Source organism: Emys orbicularis, chromosome 10, assembly GCF_028017835.1.
Source record: "Emys orbicularis isolate rEmyOrb1 chromosome 10, rEmyOrb1.hap1, whole genome shotgun sequence".
Lineage (NCBI taxonomy): Eukaryota > Metazoa > Chordata > Testudines > Emydidae > Emys > Emys orbicularis.
The window spans coordinates 86,950,783-86,969,078 of record NC_088692.1 but is presented as its reverse complement, the minus strand read 5'-3'; the positions used below and the strand labels follow the sequence as shown (position 1 = coordinate 86,969,078).

Sequence of the window (18,296 nt, the reverse complement as noted above, 5' to 3'; positions counted from 1 at the left end):
ATTATAAATATATATTTCTCTCTTAGGAATATATCTATGGGTTTTCCTAAGCAGAGAGCTGGGAAAGGGACTTTCAATCCTGAAGGATGTTTGCTCCAAGTGGTTTAATTAAATAAATATTAAAACTCTTGTCTGTTTTAAACAGTCTCAAAATCACTTCCCCTTTCTCTGATGTCAAATCTACTAACTCTCCAGACTTCCACAGGCAGATAAGACCTGCCGCCTTTGCAAGGTTTAACAAAACAAAACCAAGCACATCTTTCAATCCTCCTTTATACACCATAAAAGCAGACAAGACTAATTCTAGTCACCTTTTGAACAACTGGCCAGTCGGGATATAAACATCAACATCTTTTACAGAGCAAAACCTGTTGCAATTTGCTCATAGAGCGCACAATTCAAAAATTAACTTCCTCACTTGCCCAGCAGCAAAACCCTATCAAGAGTGAATTATTATAAATAAATACCCCCTTCTGTCCCTTCTAAACAACCTCCTTAGATATTAGTGATTCTGTGGGCTTGTCTCTAAGTGTTGGTATTTAAGCACAGCATGAGGTCCATTGCAATCTATTGGGGATTACCAAGCCTTTTATACTCAACCTGGAGTGGTTTCATTATTGAGTCTGACCTAAGGCTGAAGGCGACCTCAAATTAGACAGAGGAAGAGTCTGCCCCCGGTTTCCTGCTCCTTTATAAACCCTTCTTGTGCAAACGCTCCTTCGAGAATTCTGAAACGGTAAGCTTGTTGCAGGAGAAATCTTTTTATTAGAACTAGTGTGTGTGCCTATCTGATTAACAGCTGTTGCTGGTAGTTGGAATCCAACCCCCAGCATGGATCAGGTCTTGTATCCATGGCAGCAGGGTATTTATTACAGTTCCTACCACTCTCCACCCAGGATTGGCAGACTTTAGCCCTTAATTAAATAGAAAAGTAGGAGAACACAGGGACTGACTCTCTGACCACCAGATATAAAACAAAGGGGGGCAGATTCCTTAGCAAATGGTGAGTGACAAACGTTTTTGATCTATTTGAAATGGGCCTTATTGTGCTACTTTCAGAAATTGAACATTTTTTTCCCTCCCCTCCTTCCTTTTTCTGCTACAGGCAAAATTTCTGTCCCAGGATCAAATTAATGGTATGTACAGTTGCTTTTTAATTAGCAGGATCAGTTTAACAAGTTTACGGCTAACGGCGTTTCTCATTAAAGGGTCTCATTCTGGGGAGTTTACTTCGTTGTTTAACATTCTCGTAATTCTTGAGGTGAACTGTCTCTGCTAGCTAATGTTTTTTAAAAGAGAGCATTAGATGCAGTCAGCCGGAGACGTCCTCTCTGCAGTCGGCTGCTGAGATGGGGTGCGGTTTGGGCTAGCAAAGGAAAGGGAGCAAGAAACTAGAATATCGTACAAAACATTTGTATGTATTGTTCTTAAAACCTAAGAACGCTGGATTTCACGGGGAAAGAGGTTTAACTCCCCGCCCCCAACCCTTTAACATTACATCTCTGGACAAATAAGGGAGAGAGGATATTTAAAGCAATCATTTGAGATACTGATGCAGTACTGTAAAGCTTTGGCCCTCACGCAAACCCCTAGAAAGGCAGGGGAAGGCTGGTTTTGTGAGCAAAGCCCAGGATGGCGTCAGGAGAGCCGAGTTCTAATTCCCACTTCTTCCTGCGTGACCCTTGGCAAGTCACTTACCACCTCTCTGTGTTTCCCTCTCTCAAAATGGCCACAGCAGCGATCTGCCTTATTAACCGCTTGGAAAGAGCAGCGGGATTCTTGAAGGGGAGGCAAAATAGAACCATTGGTTTGATATGAACCCAGAGGGGAAGCAGGCCCAGGGAATGGAGGGTGCTGGTTTGGAGAGGTAGGCAGACAGCTAAGACAGGGGATACCTGGGGGAGCGAATGGCATGCAGCAAGCAGCTGCCGCTGGCCCTGCACAATGCTGGCAAGCGAGGGGGATAGGAAAGGGATCCATAAGGGTGGGAGAAAGTCAGGTTATGCAGGAGCTGCAGAGCCAGCCCTGAGAAGTGCTGGAAATCTTTCATCTCTGAGCAAGTCCCCCTGCGCCACTTAATTCTTCATCCCGACACACCAGGAAAGCCCTGGGGGCGGGGCACGCCAAACTTTGGCCTTTGAGCCGAGTCAGTTGATCCAGAGCTGTTTACCGGAAGCGTCTTTTGAAAGGAGAATCAGCTACAACTAGGACAGGCTTCCTTACACCCCGGGTACAGTCTCCTGCCCTTTGGAGCGTGTCTCTTAGCTGGAGCTGGTAGGAACATGTCTCAGGGAAGGTACCGCCGCGGCATTGTCTGCTCAACCCCTCACAAAACTCTGCCCTTTAACTCCAGGAAAGGGCTCGTGACAATACAACCCCCAGCACCAGCATTCGCAGGATAGAAAGAGGTTGGGTTCCACATAGCCCCTTGGGCCCCCAAGGCACTGTACAAATTAATAAGTCTAATGCTGGTGTGTGTCAGGACCGAGTAGCACGGCAAACAGGACAGCCCACAAGCTCCCACTGCCCGGGACAGCGGGATCTGCTGCTAAGGTTATTTTTATTAAAACATCTGTAGTTCAGAATGCAATTCACAAAACACAGCAGAACTAACGCGCACACGCGACAGCAGGTCGCTCAGAGGTGTCCTCTAGGGCTGGCAGCAGCCACTAGTTCTGTCTGGAGACTGGCCTAGGTCAGTAGAGCGCCGTTTCTTATCGCTTAGTCTCAGGGCAAGGCCTCCAAATGCTTGTGAGTGCAGTAAGAAGCACTAAAGAGGACGCGTTTCCACCAGGTCCCCATTGTGTGACGCACCTTGCGTTTCTCAGAACAATGGCCCAGCACCAAGCGCATTGCTGGCATTGTCTCTCGGGGTGAAATCCTAGCCCCATGAAGTCAAGGGCAGGTTAGCCATTCGCTCGAAGAGGATTTCACCTCTAGAGACCAGGCGGGGTCTGGGCTCACCTTTGGCCTGGGATTGGGTGGGCTAAACCCCCCACGTGGGATGGGCTAGACCATTGCTGGGGCCTGACTAGCATAGCCCAAGTGTAAAACCTACCTCCGCTCTTTCTTCTCCTGGGGAAAAACGGCATCCGCGCCAATGTTCGAATTCAGAAGGCACATTGGAAAGAGCAGCATGGCCCATCGGCCACTGCAAAGCGCACACTCAGCGAGCGAGTTTCACAGTCCCCATGGGGCACGAGAGTCCTCATCTCATCCAAAGGACGGGCGTTGAACACGGCGCATATCCTCCCCGTCCCCACAGGACGGCCCGGCCACATGGGCGCGAGCTCTGATCCTGGTGAGAGACTCGAACTAAGGACGCTCCAGCCCAGAGGCTAGAGTGCTACCAATCGAGCCCCACAGACACTAATTATTGCTGCTGTGAAATTCAGCAGGGGAGATTTTTGACAGGGAGTCTCACACACGCACCCCGTCAGCCCATATTTAAAAGCCCGGTTGCACAAACTAAAACTATTCCCCCAAAGCAGCACTTGGGTCCAGCGGGCCCACCCCCCTCAGGTTGCTCTCTCTGACTGCAGCTTCAGCAGAGACGGCTCCCCTCACTTGACCCTAAACAAACCATTCAGTGGGTGCCGAGGAGGTCTATACGCGGTAGGCAAAGGCAATGGGTCCAGTGGTTGGGCGGAGGTCTGGGAGTTGAAAGCTGGCTTCTATCCCCAATCTCTGCAATGGACTTGCTGAGAAACAGCTGTTAAGGGAGCCGGATCTCTGTGTGTTTCCATTCCTCTCCGCCTCCCACACCCCGGTGAAGGGGGACAATACCCTCCATTGTGAAGTGCGAGAAGTGTTCTAGCCGCACCTCATGCATTGTACACTGCACCATGACTGAGCCATTCACTGCTGGCTCTAGTCCCTTAGCTTCCCCCGCGACACTGCTTTTGTGGAATGAACTCTTAATGGTGGGTGCAACAGACCCACTGGTACCAAGACAGTTAATTTACTTTTGCTCAGTCTTTGCACTTGGCTCAAAATCTGTCCAGCTGCACTCTATAGCCCCAATTCACATGATCCTAATTAACAGCAGAGAGTAACCGGCCTGCAAAAATACGGGCTCACCTAATTGCGCAACAGAAAGCACCGAGATCAGGCTGCTGGAAAACAATAAGGAAGCTCGCTTATTGCTAAAGCACTGGCCTGCTCCATCAGCCCAACTAGTTAAAAATCCAGACTTACTTTATTAAATAAAGGAGTCGACCTTTAGAAATTCAGGATCCATCTTCACTGACAAATTGACTGTTCTTTAGCCTAATCTGCGGAGACAGGTCCATACTGTCTCAGTCATCTTAATGAAATCTGCTACTAGCCAGATACTCACAGAGCTGTGGCAAGGTTTTAACCATCTTCTCAAACCATCCATCTGTTTCCTACGATTCCGTGGCTGTGAAGTTTCCACCTTTACTCCAGCCCCTGCCACGGAATCTAAACTCTTATTTCTAGCCCTTAAAGCTGTCAGGGTAACCTTCGAATGCAAGCCGACGCAGTGAATGTCTGCCAGTCTCCATACACGGCAAAGCTGAGGAGAACTGCTCCCATTCATCTCAGGGCAGCGTTAATCTTGAATTCCGTTTCCATCATGAGAAGATTGGGAAGAGGGCGGGGAAAAGGTTAGCGAGACTAGCGCATATATTTGTTTTGCCATAGCCCTGGGTCATGGACCAGAATCTCATTATGGTAGATGCTCTACGAACAAAAAACACGGACGTTACCACAGAGATCACCCCTATCCCACAGTATTGTATTTTGGTTTGGGAGTAGGTCGCAGCGTCACGACTGATTTCTGTCAGTACAGTTTAAAATGACGACATCACAGCCCTGTGTGTCTAGTTCCCTATTTTCCCTTTGTTCATTTCCTTAGGCTTGTCATCCAGCCATGGGTCCTTTGGGAATCCGAGGGAAAAGGAGTCAGGGAAGTGGGCCGTTTGTCTCTGTAGGTTTCTCTTAGTTGTTCAGAGAATGTCGGTCAATTGTTTCAACACCACAGTCCTCTTTTCATTAGTATTCCACCCAGTAGATCTAGACAGTTAAGTGTTTAAAAAGCTATTTCCCAAGCAGAGATCCTTTGCCGCTCTGATGAATGTTTAGGAGCTCAAGAACTCCATAGCTCATTAGTCTGAATATATTAAAGGAGGCTTGAGTTGCTAGGGCTCATGGAATTCACTGTTCTGTACTCCTACTGCAAACGGGTTTGTTCCCAGCGCCATCTAGCGACTCCCTAACATCTCAGCACTGGTTACAGAATCATAGAATCATAGGACTGGAAGGGACCTCGAGAGGTCATCTAGTCCAATCCGCTGCACTCATGGCAGGACTACGTATTCTAGACCATCCCTGACAGGTGTGTATCTAACCTGCTCTTAAAAATCTCCAATGATGGAGATTCCACAACCTCCCTAGGCAAGTTATTCCAGTGCTTAACCACCCTGACAGTTAGGAAGTTTTTCCTAATGTCCAACCTAAACCTCCTTTGCTGCAATTTAAGCCCATTGCTTCTTGTCCTACCCTCAGAGGTTAAGAACAATTCTTCTCCCTCCTCCTTGTAACAATCTTTTATGTACTTGAAAACTGTTATGTCCCCACTCAGCCTTCTCTTTTCCAGACTAAACAAACCCAATTTTTTCCATCTTCCCTCATAGGTCATGTTTTCTAGACCTTTAATCATCTTGTTGCTCTCCTCTGGACTTTCTCCAATTTGTCCACATCCTTCCTGAAATGTGGCGCCCAGAACTGGACACAATACTCCAGTTGAGGCCTAATCAGCGTGGAGTAGAGCAGAAGAATTACTTTTCATGTCTTGCTTACAAGTAGTTTGCATTTGTCCTTATTGAGTTTCATCCTATTTACTTCAGACCATTTCTCCAGTTTGTGCAGATCATTTTGAATTTTAATCCTATCCTCCAAAGCACTTGTAACCCCTCCCAGCTTGGTATTGTACACAAACTTTATAAGTGTACTCTCTATGCCATTATCTAAATCACTGATGAAGATATTGAACAGAACCAGACCCAGAACCGATCCCTGCGGGACCCCACTCATTATGCCCTTCCAGCAAGACTGAGAACCACTGACTGGTCTGTAATTCCCCAGGGTATCCTTATTTCCCTTTTTACAGATGGGCACTATATTTACCCTTTTCCAGTCTTCTGGAATCTCTCCCGTCTTCCATGACTTCTCAAAGATAATCGCTAATGACTCAGATATCTTCTCAGTCTGCTCCTTGAATATTCTAGGATGCATTTCATCCGGCCCTGGTGACTTGAAGACATCTAATTTGTCCAAGTAATTTTTAACTTGTTCTTTTCCTATTTTAGCCTCTGATCCTACCTCATTTTCACTGGCATTCATTATGTTAGATGTCCAATCACCACCAACCTTCTTGGTGAAAACCGAAACAAAAGTCATTGCGCACCTCTGCCATTTCCACATTTTCTGTTATTATTTTTTCCCCCTCATTGAGTAATGGGCCTACCCTGTCCTTGGTCTTCCTCTTGCTTCTAATGTATTGTAGAATGTTTTCTTGTTACCCTTTTGTCTCTAGCTAGTTTCATTTCATTTTGTGCCTCAGCCTTTCTAATTTTGTCCCTACATACTTGTGTTACCATGCTGTAAGATGGTCCCTGTTGCAAGGGAGAAGCAGCTCCATGGGTGACTTGGCACATTGGTAATTTAGGACAGTCACTTCCCTACACAGCCAACCTTGGGATGGATTGGCACCGCCTACTCTGCTTAAGAATCAACTCACATCATACCCTGGCACTTCTATCTTCTCCATTCCCTGGCTGACGTGCTGCTCTGTCCTCCATCTGTTCTCTCCTCCGCCATCTTATTTTCTTGCATTCTCTCCTATTCTTTATTCCTTCTACTCTATTCCTTTTTTGCTCCCTCCCCCATAGCGATCCTCTTCCCATTCCCCGGAAGGCAACAATGCTGCATAGGGGCACATGGCACCCTTGGGGCCACTCCACAAGCTACTCCCTCCTCCGAGTCGAGTGCCCTGGGAGCAGAGTGGAGAAGATTGGCCAACAGGCTGATATCTGATGCTCTGCATGACGAGCTGGAGAACTGGTCTGAAGACAACAAGATGAAATTTGGTGAAGCCAAGTACAAAGTATTTCACATAGGAAGGAAAAATCAAATACACAAATACGCAATGGGGAGTAACTAGCTAGGTAGTAATACTGCTGAAAAGGACCTGGGGGTTACAGTGGATCACAAATTGAATACGAGTCAACTGTATTGCAGTTTCAAAAAAGGGTAATAGCAGTCTGGGGTGTATTAACAGGAGCGTCACATGGAAGACACGGGAGATAACTGTCCCGTTCTACTAGCACTGGTGAGGCCTCGGCTAGAGTACTGTGTGTCATGGGTGCCACACTGTAGGAAAGCTGTGGACAAATGGGAGAGTCCCAAGGAGAGCAACAAAAATGATACAAGGTTTAGAAAACCTGACCTATGAGGAAAGGTTAAAAAACTGGGTCATGTTTAGTCTTGAGAAAAGAAGACTGAGGGGGGACCTGAGAACAGTCTTCAAATATGGTAAGGGCTGTTATAAAAAGAGGACAGTGATCAATTGTTCTCCCATGTCTACTGAAGGTGGGGCAAGAAGTAACAGACTTAGTCCGCAGCAAGGGAGATTTAGGTTCGATATTAGGCAAATCTTTCTAACTCTCAGGGTCCTTAAGCTCTGGACTAGACTTCCCATGGAAGTTGTGGGATCCTCCTCACTGGAGGTTGGACAAATTCCTGTCAGGGATGGTCTAGGGTTACTTGGTCCTGGCTCAGCGCAGGAGATTGGACTTGATGATTCTCGAGGTCCCTTCCAGCCTCACATTTCTACTAGAAGGAAAAGGCCATCCACCACTTTGACCACAAGTTCAGGAGCTGGATGTAAGGACAAGCCCCAACTGCTCCTTTTCTCTATTCTTCTCCCCTTTGGAGAGGTCTAGTATGTATGTGTACACACACACACACACACGCCCCAACACAGAGTTCAGGTAGTCATTTGATGCTTTAGCTACAAGGGTTGATGAAATGCTGGAAGAGCTTAAAACTTGGACCAAGTCAATCAGTCATTTTGCAGGTTTAAATAGTCTAGCTGCTTTTTCCTCCTGACTAGTAGACTGCGGGGAAATTTCACTTTCAAACGAAGACAATATTGGATGGCAACACACATCGGTTTTTGTTTTTAAACTAGAATTCAAGGAATGCTTTTCTCTATACGATAAAAAACAAAAAGGCAAGATAAATGCCAGCGACCTGATCACAGTGATGCGGTGCCTGGGAACCAGCCCAACTCCGGGAGAGGTAGAGAGACATCTTCAAGTGCATAAAATTGGTAAGTAAACTAGATCCGGACCACAAGGATTATTAAAAGAAGACAGATGACATATAGAGCTCTCAATCTGACAATAACCAAGTGGAAAGTAGGTCTAAAATGTTCAACAAGGAGGACCCCACGCAAACTAGCAGAAGAGGAAGAAGTTGGATGGGATGGTATTTGTTAAGATTCAACTTTTCTGATGTCGAGACACAATAGTAATAAAAATGAGCAAGGCAGGAATCTAGGTAGATTTGGATCTAAGATGAGACAGCCCAGACAATACAGGATAACCAGAAATTGGTCATAAGAGTGGTCAGATGTGCCGGATGATGGATTTGAAGGGCACATTTAGAAGACTTCACAGACAAGTCCAGCACAGGTATCAAAATGGTGCCATAAGGACATCAAGAGGAGTGGGGAAAGGAGACACACACTTAAGAAAATTGTGCGGTCACAGTTGTGTTGAGCTGCAGCCCTCCTGAGATCAGAGTCTCCTATCAAACCAGGCTAGGAAGGGAACAAAAAAGGTCATTTTCAGCTCCAGATGTCTCTAAAAAAAACACAGAATGGGGGTCAAAGAAGAGTCATGAACTGAGGTGGTCTGCACCAAACCATTGTGAGATAGGGGCTTTGAGTGTCTGACAAGGCTACAGAATTGTTATAGCTAAAGACCGGGCTCCTCCAACGACCGGGGGAAGCATCCATACACGGATGAGCTGAAATTTGGTTCAGACCCTTGTCCTGGGACAAAGGTTACTCCCCAGAAGTGCCCTACAAGGTGGCAGTTGGCAGTGTACTCAGGCGGAGTAATGTACTCAGCATTGCCACCAGTTTTAATTATTCTTTCAATTCATACTGTGCACAAGGGGAGCGCCCGCCCCGAACTCTGGGTGCCCTTAACACTCGTTTTAAACACCCAACAGTAGGTGGCCAAACAGCAAGTGTGAAAAATCGGGACAAGGGTGGGGGGGTAATAGGAGCCTATATAAGAAAAAGACCCAAAAATCAGAAGTGTCCCTATAAAATCAGGACATCTGGTCACCCTACCCAACAGACCTGTGAAGAACCAGACTCTCAATTAACCCTACACAACCCTGATCCTTATCACCACATGGTGGGACCCAAAGGCGTTGCCATTAGCTAGGACGCTGAGAAGTCTCCTAGCTTGGTAGAATGCAGGCAAGCCCTGGCTAACAGCCTGAAGGTAGGCATCTCACCTCACTGACCTGGCAAAGGCCTAGCACAGCGTGAGGATCTCACAAGGGAAGCAAGGCAATTCCTATTTAGTAAGATGAGGCTTGCCAAGGGGTGAGAGCGCATCAGTCTGTGGAACAGCCCTGCAAGGCAGGGCCTCAGTGAGAGACAAACTGCCTGGATCTGGTGCATACAAACAAGGAGAGACAGCTAATCTAGTTCAGGGAAGTAGGCCGAACTCTCAGAGGAAAGGGGAAGAGCGAAGGCCGGAGGAGGCTGGGCTGATGGGGCACAGATATGCCAGTAGCTAAACAAGAACATGTGTTGTTTTGTGTCATGTTTCCAGACAGAAAGGCAGAACTGGATTTTTCCACTTTCCTGACCATAATGTACAGGCAAATGCAGCAGGAAGACCCTGAGAAGGAAATCCTGACAGCCCTGGCAATGACGGACAAGCAGAAGAAGGGTTTCATCACCGCTTCCGAGCTGAGAGCCAAACTCACCAGGCTGGGAGAAAAGCTCTCCGAGGATGAAGGTACAGCATCAAATGGCAGCATAAGTTCAACACCTTTCTAACCCGCTTCCTCTCCCTCCACCCAACCCCCACTGGAGTCAGATATGAGATCACAAACACCTGTGGGTGGGTACCATGTTACCTGCCTCCGCCAGTGATCTTGAACCTAGAAGGGCTGGGGCACACAGTTCATGGTAGAGCAAAGTCACGGGGTCACGATCCAATCACGGCGCAGTGTGCGGACATTGCGTCATGAGGCTTGTATTATGACATGGTGTTGTCACAACTCTCGGTCATCACACTAATGCCACACATTGTTGCAACATTAGGGTATCACTGAGTTGCTCTTTGGAGCTTCACACAGTATTCTTTTGCTTCTCTTCTTACTGCCTTCTGATCCAGCTAGTCATCCGTACCTTTCCTACGTGAGGCAGAAGAGGAGAGCCAACCCAAATCACAAGGGCCACATACCGCTTCATAGCCCCAAGCTAAGGCTTTGATCTAAATCATAAACAAGCTGCTGCCTTATTCTCCATAAATATTTTATTCATCTCAAGTTAAAGTTGGCTGGAGGCAAGGAAGAAGTAGAGAAGAGTTACTTACCTGGCAGCAGATAGTCAGAACAGATCCACACTCTTGGGATACACCTGCAGAAAAGATAAACCCTTTAGTTAGGCACATTAATGCTCTTTGAGAAAAAGGAAGAATATTTTATGCCATCGTCTGGGCTTTAAATTAACACTAGTGCAAATCGGAAGTAATTCTAGGTGAGTTATTCTCCATTCACACCAGCGTAACTGGGGGCCCAAATGGGCAGAGGTTGGCACTTTGTAGCAGTAATCAGAAGGTGTGGGGTCAGAGTCACGCTGAAGAAAGAAGAGATCATTTATCATTCTTTTCCTTCAGAGGTGCCCATCGTCTCCTGAAAGTAACAACTATTCTTTGTAAGATAAACTGTCCTTGTCCCCACAGGGGTCCTGGGAAAGCTTCATCCAGAGATCCTCCAAGCCGCACCCAAGGGCGTCTGGATGCTCTCAGGGAATTCTGTTTGCTCTGAGGAAGGGTCAGACCAGCTTAGAAAGAGGCATAGAGAGGGCTCATTTTGACTTATTGCTCTCAAAAAGATTTTTTTTTAAAAAAAAACATCCTGTGACGAAGTCAGGCTGGAAGGCTGCATGAGGGTGCTCTTATTGGGTGCTGGGAAGCGGGCGGGCCTAAGCCCCAGAATGTTAAAGGCCCTCTTCCCTACTAGCTGAGACGGGGTTACCTCAGGTCAATGAGGAACACCTGATTCCAACTAAGGCCTGCCTGAGGCCTTTAAAACCCCTCCTCTGGTGAGAGAAAAGAGGGAAGAGAGAGACAAACTGCTGCCAGGTTAGTGGCAGTAGGAAAATAACCTTCTCCAGGGTGGGAGGCTGGGCTCCCTCCCATAGGGGAAGCTGCCAAACCTGAGGCTTGCTGTGGGAAGGACTGACACCCCAGGGCAACCAACAGGGCGACACCCTGCACCAGGGCGGAGGCAGCGAAAGGTACGCCCCTGGGTTTTCTTTGTTTATGAGACTGTTTCCTTTTTGTTTGGTGGAGGATCAACCCTTAGGCCAACCTTCAGGCCTACCCTTAAAGTACAACCAAGGGAGCACAGAAGGGGGAAGGCAAACCCTGCCGTGAGTGGGGCTGATTATCCCAGGCCTGCCATCGCCAGAGGGGGAAGAACTAAATCTGGCCAGATGAAGGAGGTGCCTTGCCACAATCCTTAGTCAAAAATCTGCCTCCAGCAATTACAAGAGCTCTCAGGGGGCGTCAAAAATGATCTGAAGAATTTTGCCTCAGCCTTTTACAATCCTCTGAAAAGCTTTTTCTGCTTCAAATGTCATATGCATTGTCTGTGGACAGAAGCTTTTGGGGGAGGGAGGTCTAAGTTTGAGAGAAATCAGACAAGCCGAAATTTGCCAAATGCCATCACCACCAGATAGTTCAAATGTTCATGATACTTGATCACTCAAAAATGGATCCGCTGCACACTTCACACCTGGCTGCTGTTCTCTCAAAACTCCAGCGCATTTTGCCATATTCCCGGAAAGAGGCTCTCTAGCTTTGAAGTTATTCAATCCCTCTCTGTAGTGGTCCCTCACTCTCCAGTGGGGAGGGAGGCCCCACTGCCTCATTGTTGGGGCAGTAGTCTTCGGGCTCGGGCCGCACCGGCGGGGCCGAGGCCTACGCAGTCTGTGGTTCTGGGCCCGTCTAGCAGAGGCAAGCACACCACAGTAGTCTGGGGCTCCTGCCCCTGCCCATGGGCGGGACAGCGCCCAACGTCGTCTCTAGCGATACCAATTAACCGTGTGGGCCCTGGCCCTCGGGGCGGGGCCGGGCTGATAGCAGGCTGTAGCCTAAGCCTCCGGCAGGCAGCAAACACAATCAATAGCTCTAGCCCTTTGGGACGGGGCAGAGCAGAGAGCTTGGGGCTCAGGCAGCCAGCAAACGCACATCGTCTCGGGGTTCAGGTAAGGGTGAGCGCCCACACAGTCTAGGGGGCTCCAACAAGGTTTGAGCACCCAGCAGGCAGGCTAGGGTGCTGGCAGGGGTGTTGACGGAGCACAAGCCTCCTGGCCTAAGGTGGAGAGTTGGCCACCCCGGGGTTGGCGTGCCAGGGGGACGCAGGCCCGCCCTACTCCACCGCGTCCCCGCCCAGGGCCCTAACAGTAGCAGAGGAATCTGGCATGGGTCGGCGGGGATCCAGCTGCAACACGCCGACCCAGACGTGGTCAGCCCTGTAGCCGGCCAGTCAGCAGCTGCCCCTGGGCTACTTCCTACTTCCCCGGGGTTTGGTACCTCTGGCCTCCACCGGTCCTCAGGCTACACAGCCAACGGTAGTCCCGGCAACTCCTCGTCTGGGTCCGTCCCGGGTGCCTCAGCAAGGCAGAGGCATCTGTCTCCTCCGCTGGCTCCAGCCCAACTGAGCTGCAGAGCCCTCCCTTTATACTTCCTGCCCCACCCTAGTACTTCCGGTGAGGGGGCGGGGTGAGTTTGGCTCCACCCACCAAGGGGAGTGTAGTGCTCCCTCACTCGCCAGTCCAGAGGGAGGCCACTCTGCCTCACTATTCTCTCATATTAGGAACTTTAGAAAGACCCATCTAGAGTCTGGCAGATTTGGTAAGATTTGCTTAAAACCCAAGTCAACAGACTGTGTGTGCACATCCCCAGGCTCTTCACTGGCACAAGAACTGCCCTTATTAATGCTAAAGTGCAATTTAAATTGAACGGGTGCAGGTTTAGCAACACTCCCTCCCTTTACCATCATTAACTAAATCAGTTTTCAGGGAGATGTCTCAACAAAACAGCACCTCTTTAGAGTAGCCCAGTTAGAGTATTGTGGAATAGCAGCTCATGCACGTTTTTGCATCTAAAACAGGTTAGTTATAATACACGTTATTGTTAAAGATGAACAAAAATAGTGAAAAAAATCCTGGAGGCATTAGCCAGAATTAAAAACATCCTAGGTAGTACTGCGCTTATCTATAGTGAGGGGCACTTCGCATTCATTTGAGTAGAGACACAGTTTGCCAGTTGAATTACAACGCACTATAGATTTTAATGAAAGCAGCGGAATAAGAAATCCACTCAAGACCTTGTCTTGACACAATGAACTCCAGCTTGTTAAACTGCAATAAATATTTCATGCTGCAACAGACTCGATTTCAAAAGCATCCGCTATGTTCAGTAACTACGGGCATGTGGCTTCACTTGTGGTGTCGCTTAAAGTGGGCTTTTAAAGCCTTCGTCTCTCCAGTAAAATATTGTTTTCCATTTTCCAGACAGGAATGAACAAACGTTACCCTGGTGCAGTATTTAAAATGCTGCGCTGCTTAGACTGGGGTGGGTTTGAAGTTTATCCCTTTTTAAAGGTGTATAGTTACCATGAGGATAGTCTCTTGTTGGAAAGTAGAAGTATTAGATCTCTTGATCACACAAAGAACAGTTACTTACCTTACAGTAACTATGGTTCTGCAAGATGTGTTGTCCAGATGGATTCCACTCTTGCAGTCCTGGGAGGTAAGAAGGAACAGAGGGACAGTTGGACCCACTCTGCTCTTGGGTTGGGGGGGTGCAGGTGTGGCCCCAGCAGACACTGCTGGCCCAAAGAATCTGATCCTAGGCACATGGGGCACATGCACACGAACAGTATGTCTGACCAGCAACTAGACACCCGCGGCTGGCCCGTGCTAGCTGACTCGGGCTCTTAGGGCTGTTTCACTGCCGGATCCCAGGTTCTAGGACCCTGTGGGGTGGGAGGGTCCTAGAGCTCAGGCTCCAGTCTGAGCCTGGACGTCTACACTGCAGTGAAATAGCCCCAAAGCCAGAGGGTTTTTCTTTGCTGTGTAGACGTCCCCCATGAGTGGAATCCAGGTGGACAATCCCTCCATCATAATAATAATATATGGAGATATACCTCTCTCTCAGAGCTGGAAGGGACCTTGAAAGGTCATTGAGTTCAGCCCCCTGCCTTCACTAGCAGGACCAAGTATTGATTTTGCCCCAGATCCCTAAGTGGCCCCCTCAAGGATTGAACTCACAACCCTGGGTTTAGCAGGCCAATGCTCAAACCACTGAGCTATCCCTCCCCCTCCATCACACGGCACGGCTCCTCTCCTGCCTTCTTCCCCCAGAAACGACATGGACTCCAGCAGTGGTGCCTTCTCCATACCCTTGTTATTTCCACAACAATCCCTGTGCAGCAGTCTATTTATAGCACCAACAGTGCTTTCTGGCCCTCTCCCCAGGACCTGAGGGGAACAGAGGTCTCCCTGCCTCGAGGCCTTTATGTAACTGGGCTCGCCTCCCTCTCCTTGGCACTTCCTTCCATCAGCATTGTCACTGTCCCCCGAAGACATTGGCTTGGCAATTTATCCCTAGCACCCAGTTCATTATTGCATTGCTAGAGTTATATTATAACCAGAATGCTAAAGCCATAATGAAATTCCTCTTGGTTTCAAACACTGAGGGCCTGTCCATAGGACAAAACAGCACTGGCATTTCTAAGGTGTGAATTTAAACCAATTTTGTTAAACCAGTGCAATCCTCGGCATGGACACTTATTTTGGTTTAAGTGTGGTTTAGTTTAAGTCAATAGGGAGTAAGTTTAAATTAAACTCAAATAAGCCACTCACGCTGAAATGGTGAGTCTTGCTCACATGCTCAGGGTTTAGCCGATTGCCATATTTGGGGTCGGGAAGGAATTTTCCTCCAGGGCAGATTGGCAGAAGCCCTGGGGTTTTTTTTGCCTTCCTCTGCAGCGTGGGGCACGGGTCACTTGCTGGAAGATTCTCTGCACCTTGAAGTCTTTAAACCATGATTTGAGGACTTCAATGGCTCAGACACAGGTTCGATACAGGAGTGGGTGGATGAGATTCTGTGGCCTGCATTGTGTAGGAGGTCACACTAGATGATCATAATGGTCCCTTCTGACCTTAAAGTCTATGATTCTATATGAGTGTGTCCACACAGGGATTGCACCAATTTAAAAATTGGTTGAAGTTAAACTGGTGAAAGTTTCCTATGTAGGTAAGGCCTGCGGGTCAGAACCTGACTTGGGGCAAGTCGCTGAACCCATGGGCTTTAATAGAACTACAATTTACGTCAGCTGAGGAATAACCCTCTGTGCTTGTGTTTCCCAGTTAGCGTCCACCTGTCTATTCCAAACTCTGAACTCAGTATAGATCAGCCACTAATATTTGAAGTAACTAATTCAAATTTTGATTTAACAACAAAAGCCAGATTGTTAAGTCATATTTAAATAAAGGAAATTGAAGGAAGATGACAATACCTAAAATAAGTTGAACTGAGATTGTTACATTTTGTTATTTACAGTGGATGACCTTCTAAGAGAAGCTAAAATTGCACCAAATGGGATGGTGAAATATGAAGAATTCATCCACGCCATCACCCTTCCTGCTGCAGACTACTGAATTTCAGAATGACAAGACTGCCTCGGGTAGGGAAACAGGCAAGCTTTTCCAGCTTACGTTTTCCTGGGTCACTTTTGGGCTCACTGGAATCAGCACTGCTTGCCTTTAAGGATCAATATTTTGCCTTCTTAGAGTGAAATATTTATTTGAACAGGTTTTTCCCGTTGCAAGGCCTGGCCACACCTTCCTTGTCAGTTGGAATGGAGTGTTCATGTCAAACACTGGATGTATTATTTTAAATGAATTGAATTCCATGTTACATTGCATAAAGCTTATCGTGCTTACAAACCCACTCATTAGTCATTAGCATTTTTAAAACATGTTATACTTTAAAGGGGACAGTTTTTGAAGAGCAAAATCAGCTACCTACCTTAATGTCACAGGGAGATGGTTCTTCTTGAGAGTAAAAGAAAGAACGAACAGCTATTTGGTCTGACTCTGTGAGCCAGTGGTATCCAACTATTCCCTGTGTATAAGGTATCCTAGGGTGCTTGACTATGCTACCCATAAACTTTGACAAGTTTGGAATGACCATGCATATCGCTCACACCAGTGCCCGGATACACACAACCCACTGATCAATCTTGGTGTTATGGAGAAGCCGAGCCAACACGCCAGTGGGAAGGGGAGCTCAGAACCCTGTTGGCTATCTGGATGAGGACAGTGGTCAGGCAGATAGATGTGAGTTCTTCCAAACAGAATCACAGCAACAGTAGTTACCGGGCTTACTGCGAGAAACATGAGCCCTCCTATTAGTCTTCAAGCATGATAAGGGGTTCCCTATGCAGCATAACTTTACTCATCCAGATTCTTGGGGAGAGGAGGACAAAGAGAAGCAAGATCTCCATACTACCATGCTTATGACCTTTTATTAATCAGGAAGCTACTTCAACATGCAATGCCATAGGAAATCTCCATGAAGTTGAAAACTTGTCTCTCTCCATGAAGTTGGTCCAATAAACAATATGTCACCCACGTTGTCTCTCCGTGAAGTTAGATACCCACAGCGACTCCTGAGGCAGGAGAGTATGGGCTTTGCATAAGAAATCTCAATCCTATGCAGAAAAGAGAGCCATAGTCCTTGGCTGAGACGCTGTGGGATAGCTGCCCAGAACATACTCCTAAAAACACTTCGGCAGTGTGCACACAACAATACAGTTGTGATGGCAGAAATGTGCAACCTGGTCAGGGTTGTAAACTAGGGTGATTAAACTTTCAGTGGAGTGGGCTGAATTTCAGCCTTAAGTATGGTCCCTTGACCCGGGTATAAATTTAGGACTACATAAACATCTTGGTGCCCAGCAGATCTGCTGTCAATGGGAGGTTGGCACAGACTATGGTCTTTATCTAGTAACTGAACTTGTAATTGTTCTCTCTTCAGTACATTAGCAAGATAATATACTCCCTGCTAGGATCACTGCTATTTCTGTCCATTGGTGCTCTTCCTCCCCACTCCTCCTTTCTTCCCTGCAGCAACTCTGCAATTCCCATCCTCCTCTCATTCCCTTTGTCAGATGATCAGCAACGAAGTAGTTAATGTAGACATCCGCATTAGGCTGTAGAGTTAATTCCCTAATGTATCTAAGATGGGATGGGGGAGACGTCATTGTTTCAGACTGCCTGCAGACTCAGGAAAACTCAGTTTATTGATTTATGCTGTTCACATTTGAGAAGTTCTTTCTTCAGCTATTAAAGCCAGAAACTTTCATTTTTAAAAAGATTCCGCAGAACGTGAATATTCCATGCAGGCCATCTAAACATATCAAATGGGCTGGATCCATGTTTGACTTGGTTGGAACATTTCAGTTCATGAAAAATTAAAGAGCGCCCACAATGTTTAGGCCTTCTACATACAACTTTTACCCCGGGTTTTGTTAATCAGTCACAGAAACCTTGTTTGTGAATCCCCACCTAGGGTGACCAGATGTCCCGATTTTATAGGGACAGTCCCGATATTTGGGGCTTTTGCTTATATAGGTGCCTATTACCCCCCACCCCCTGTCCCGATTTTTCACACTTGCTATCTGGTCAGCCTAATCCCCACCTGCCGTGCGAACCACATTTGTATCAATGCGTTCTAGTAGCTCTCTCATAAAGATTCCCCATGACACAGAATGTCCAGAGGACATGGACAATAGCATCAGGGGCCATGCACACTGGGTTATATTACTGCAGAGCTGGGATGAAGGAGGATTACCAATTACGTGAACATCATTACTGGGTCCTGCTCATGTTGCAAAACAGTGTTGAAGTGGTTATTGGGTGACAACTATGTGAGAGTCTA

At 47.3% G+C, this 18,296-nt stretch overlaps 1 protein-coding gene across 1 annotated transcript; it reads left to right on the top strand.

Annotated features, from left to right (window-relative positions):
• The first annotated feature begins 9,922 nt into the window (after positions 1 to 9,922).
• CALML4 (calmodulin like 4) lies at positions 9,923 to 16,012 on the top strand. The gene is made up of 2 exons (XM_065412623.1): positions 9,923 to 10,070; positions 15,915 to 16,012. Exons 1-2 carry the CDS (start codon positions 9,923 to 9,925, stop codon positions 16,010 to 16,012), a joined length of 246 nt encoding a protein of 81 aa, XP_065268695.1.
• Positions 16,013 to 18,296: the final 2,284 nt, after the last annotated feature.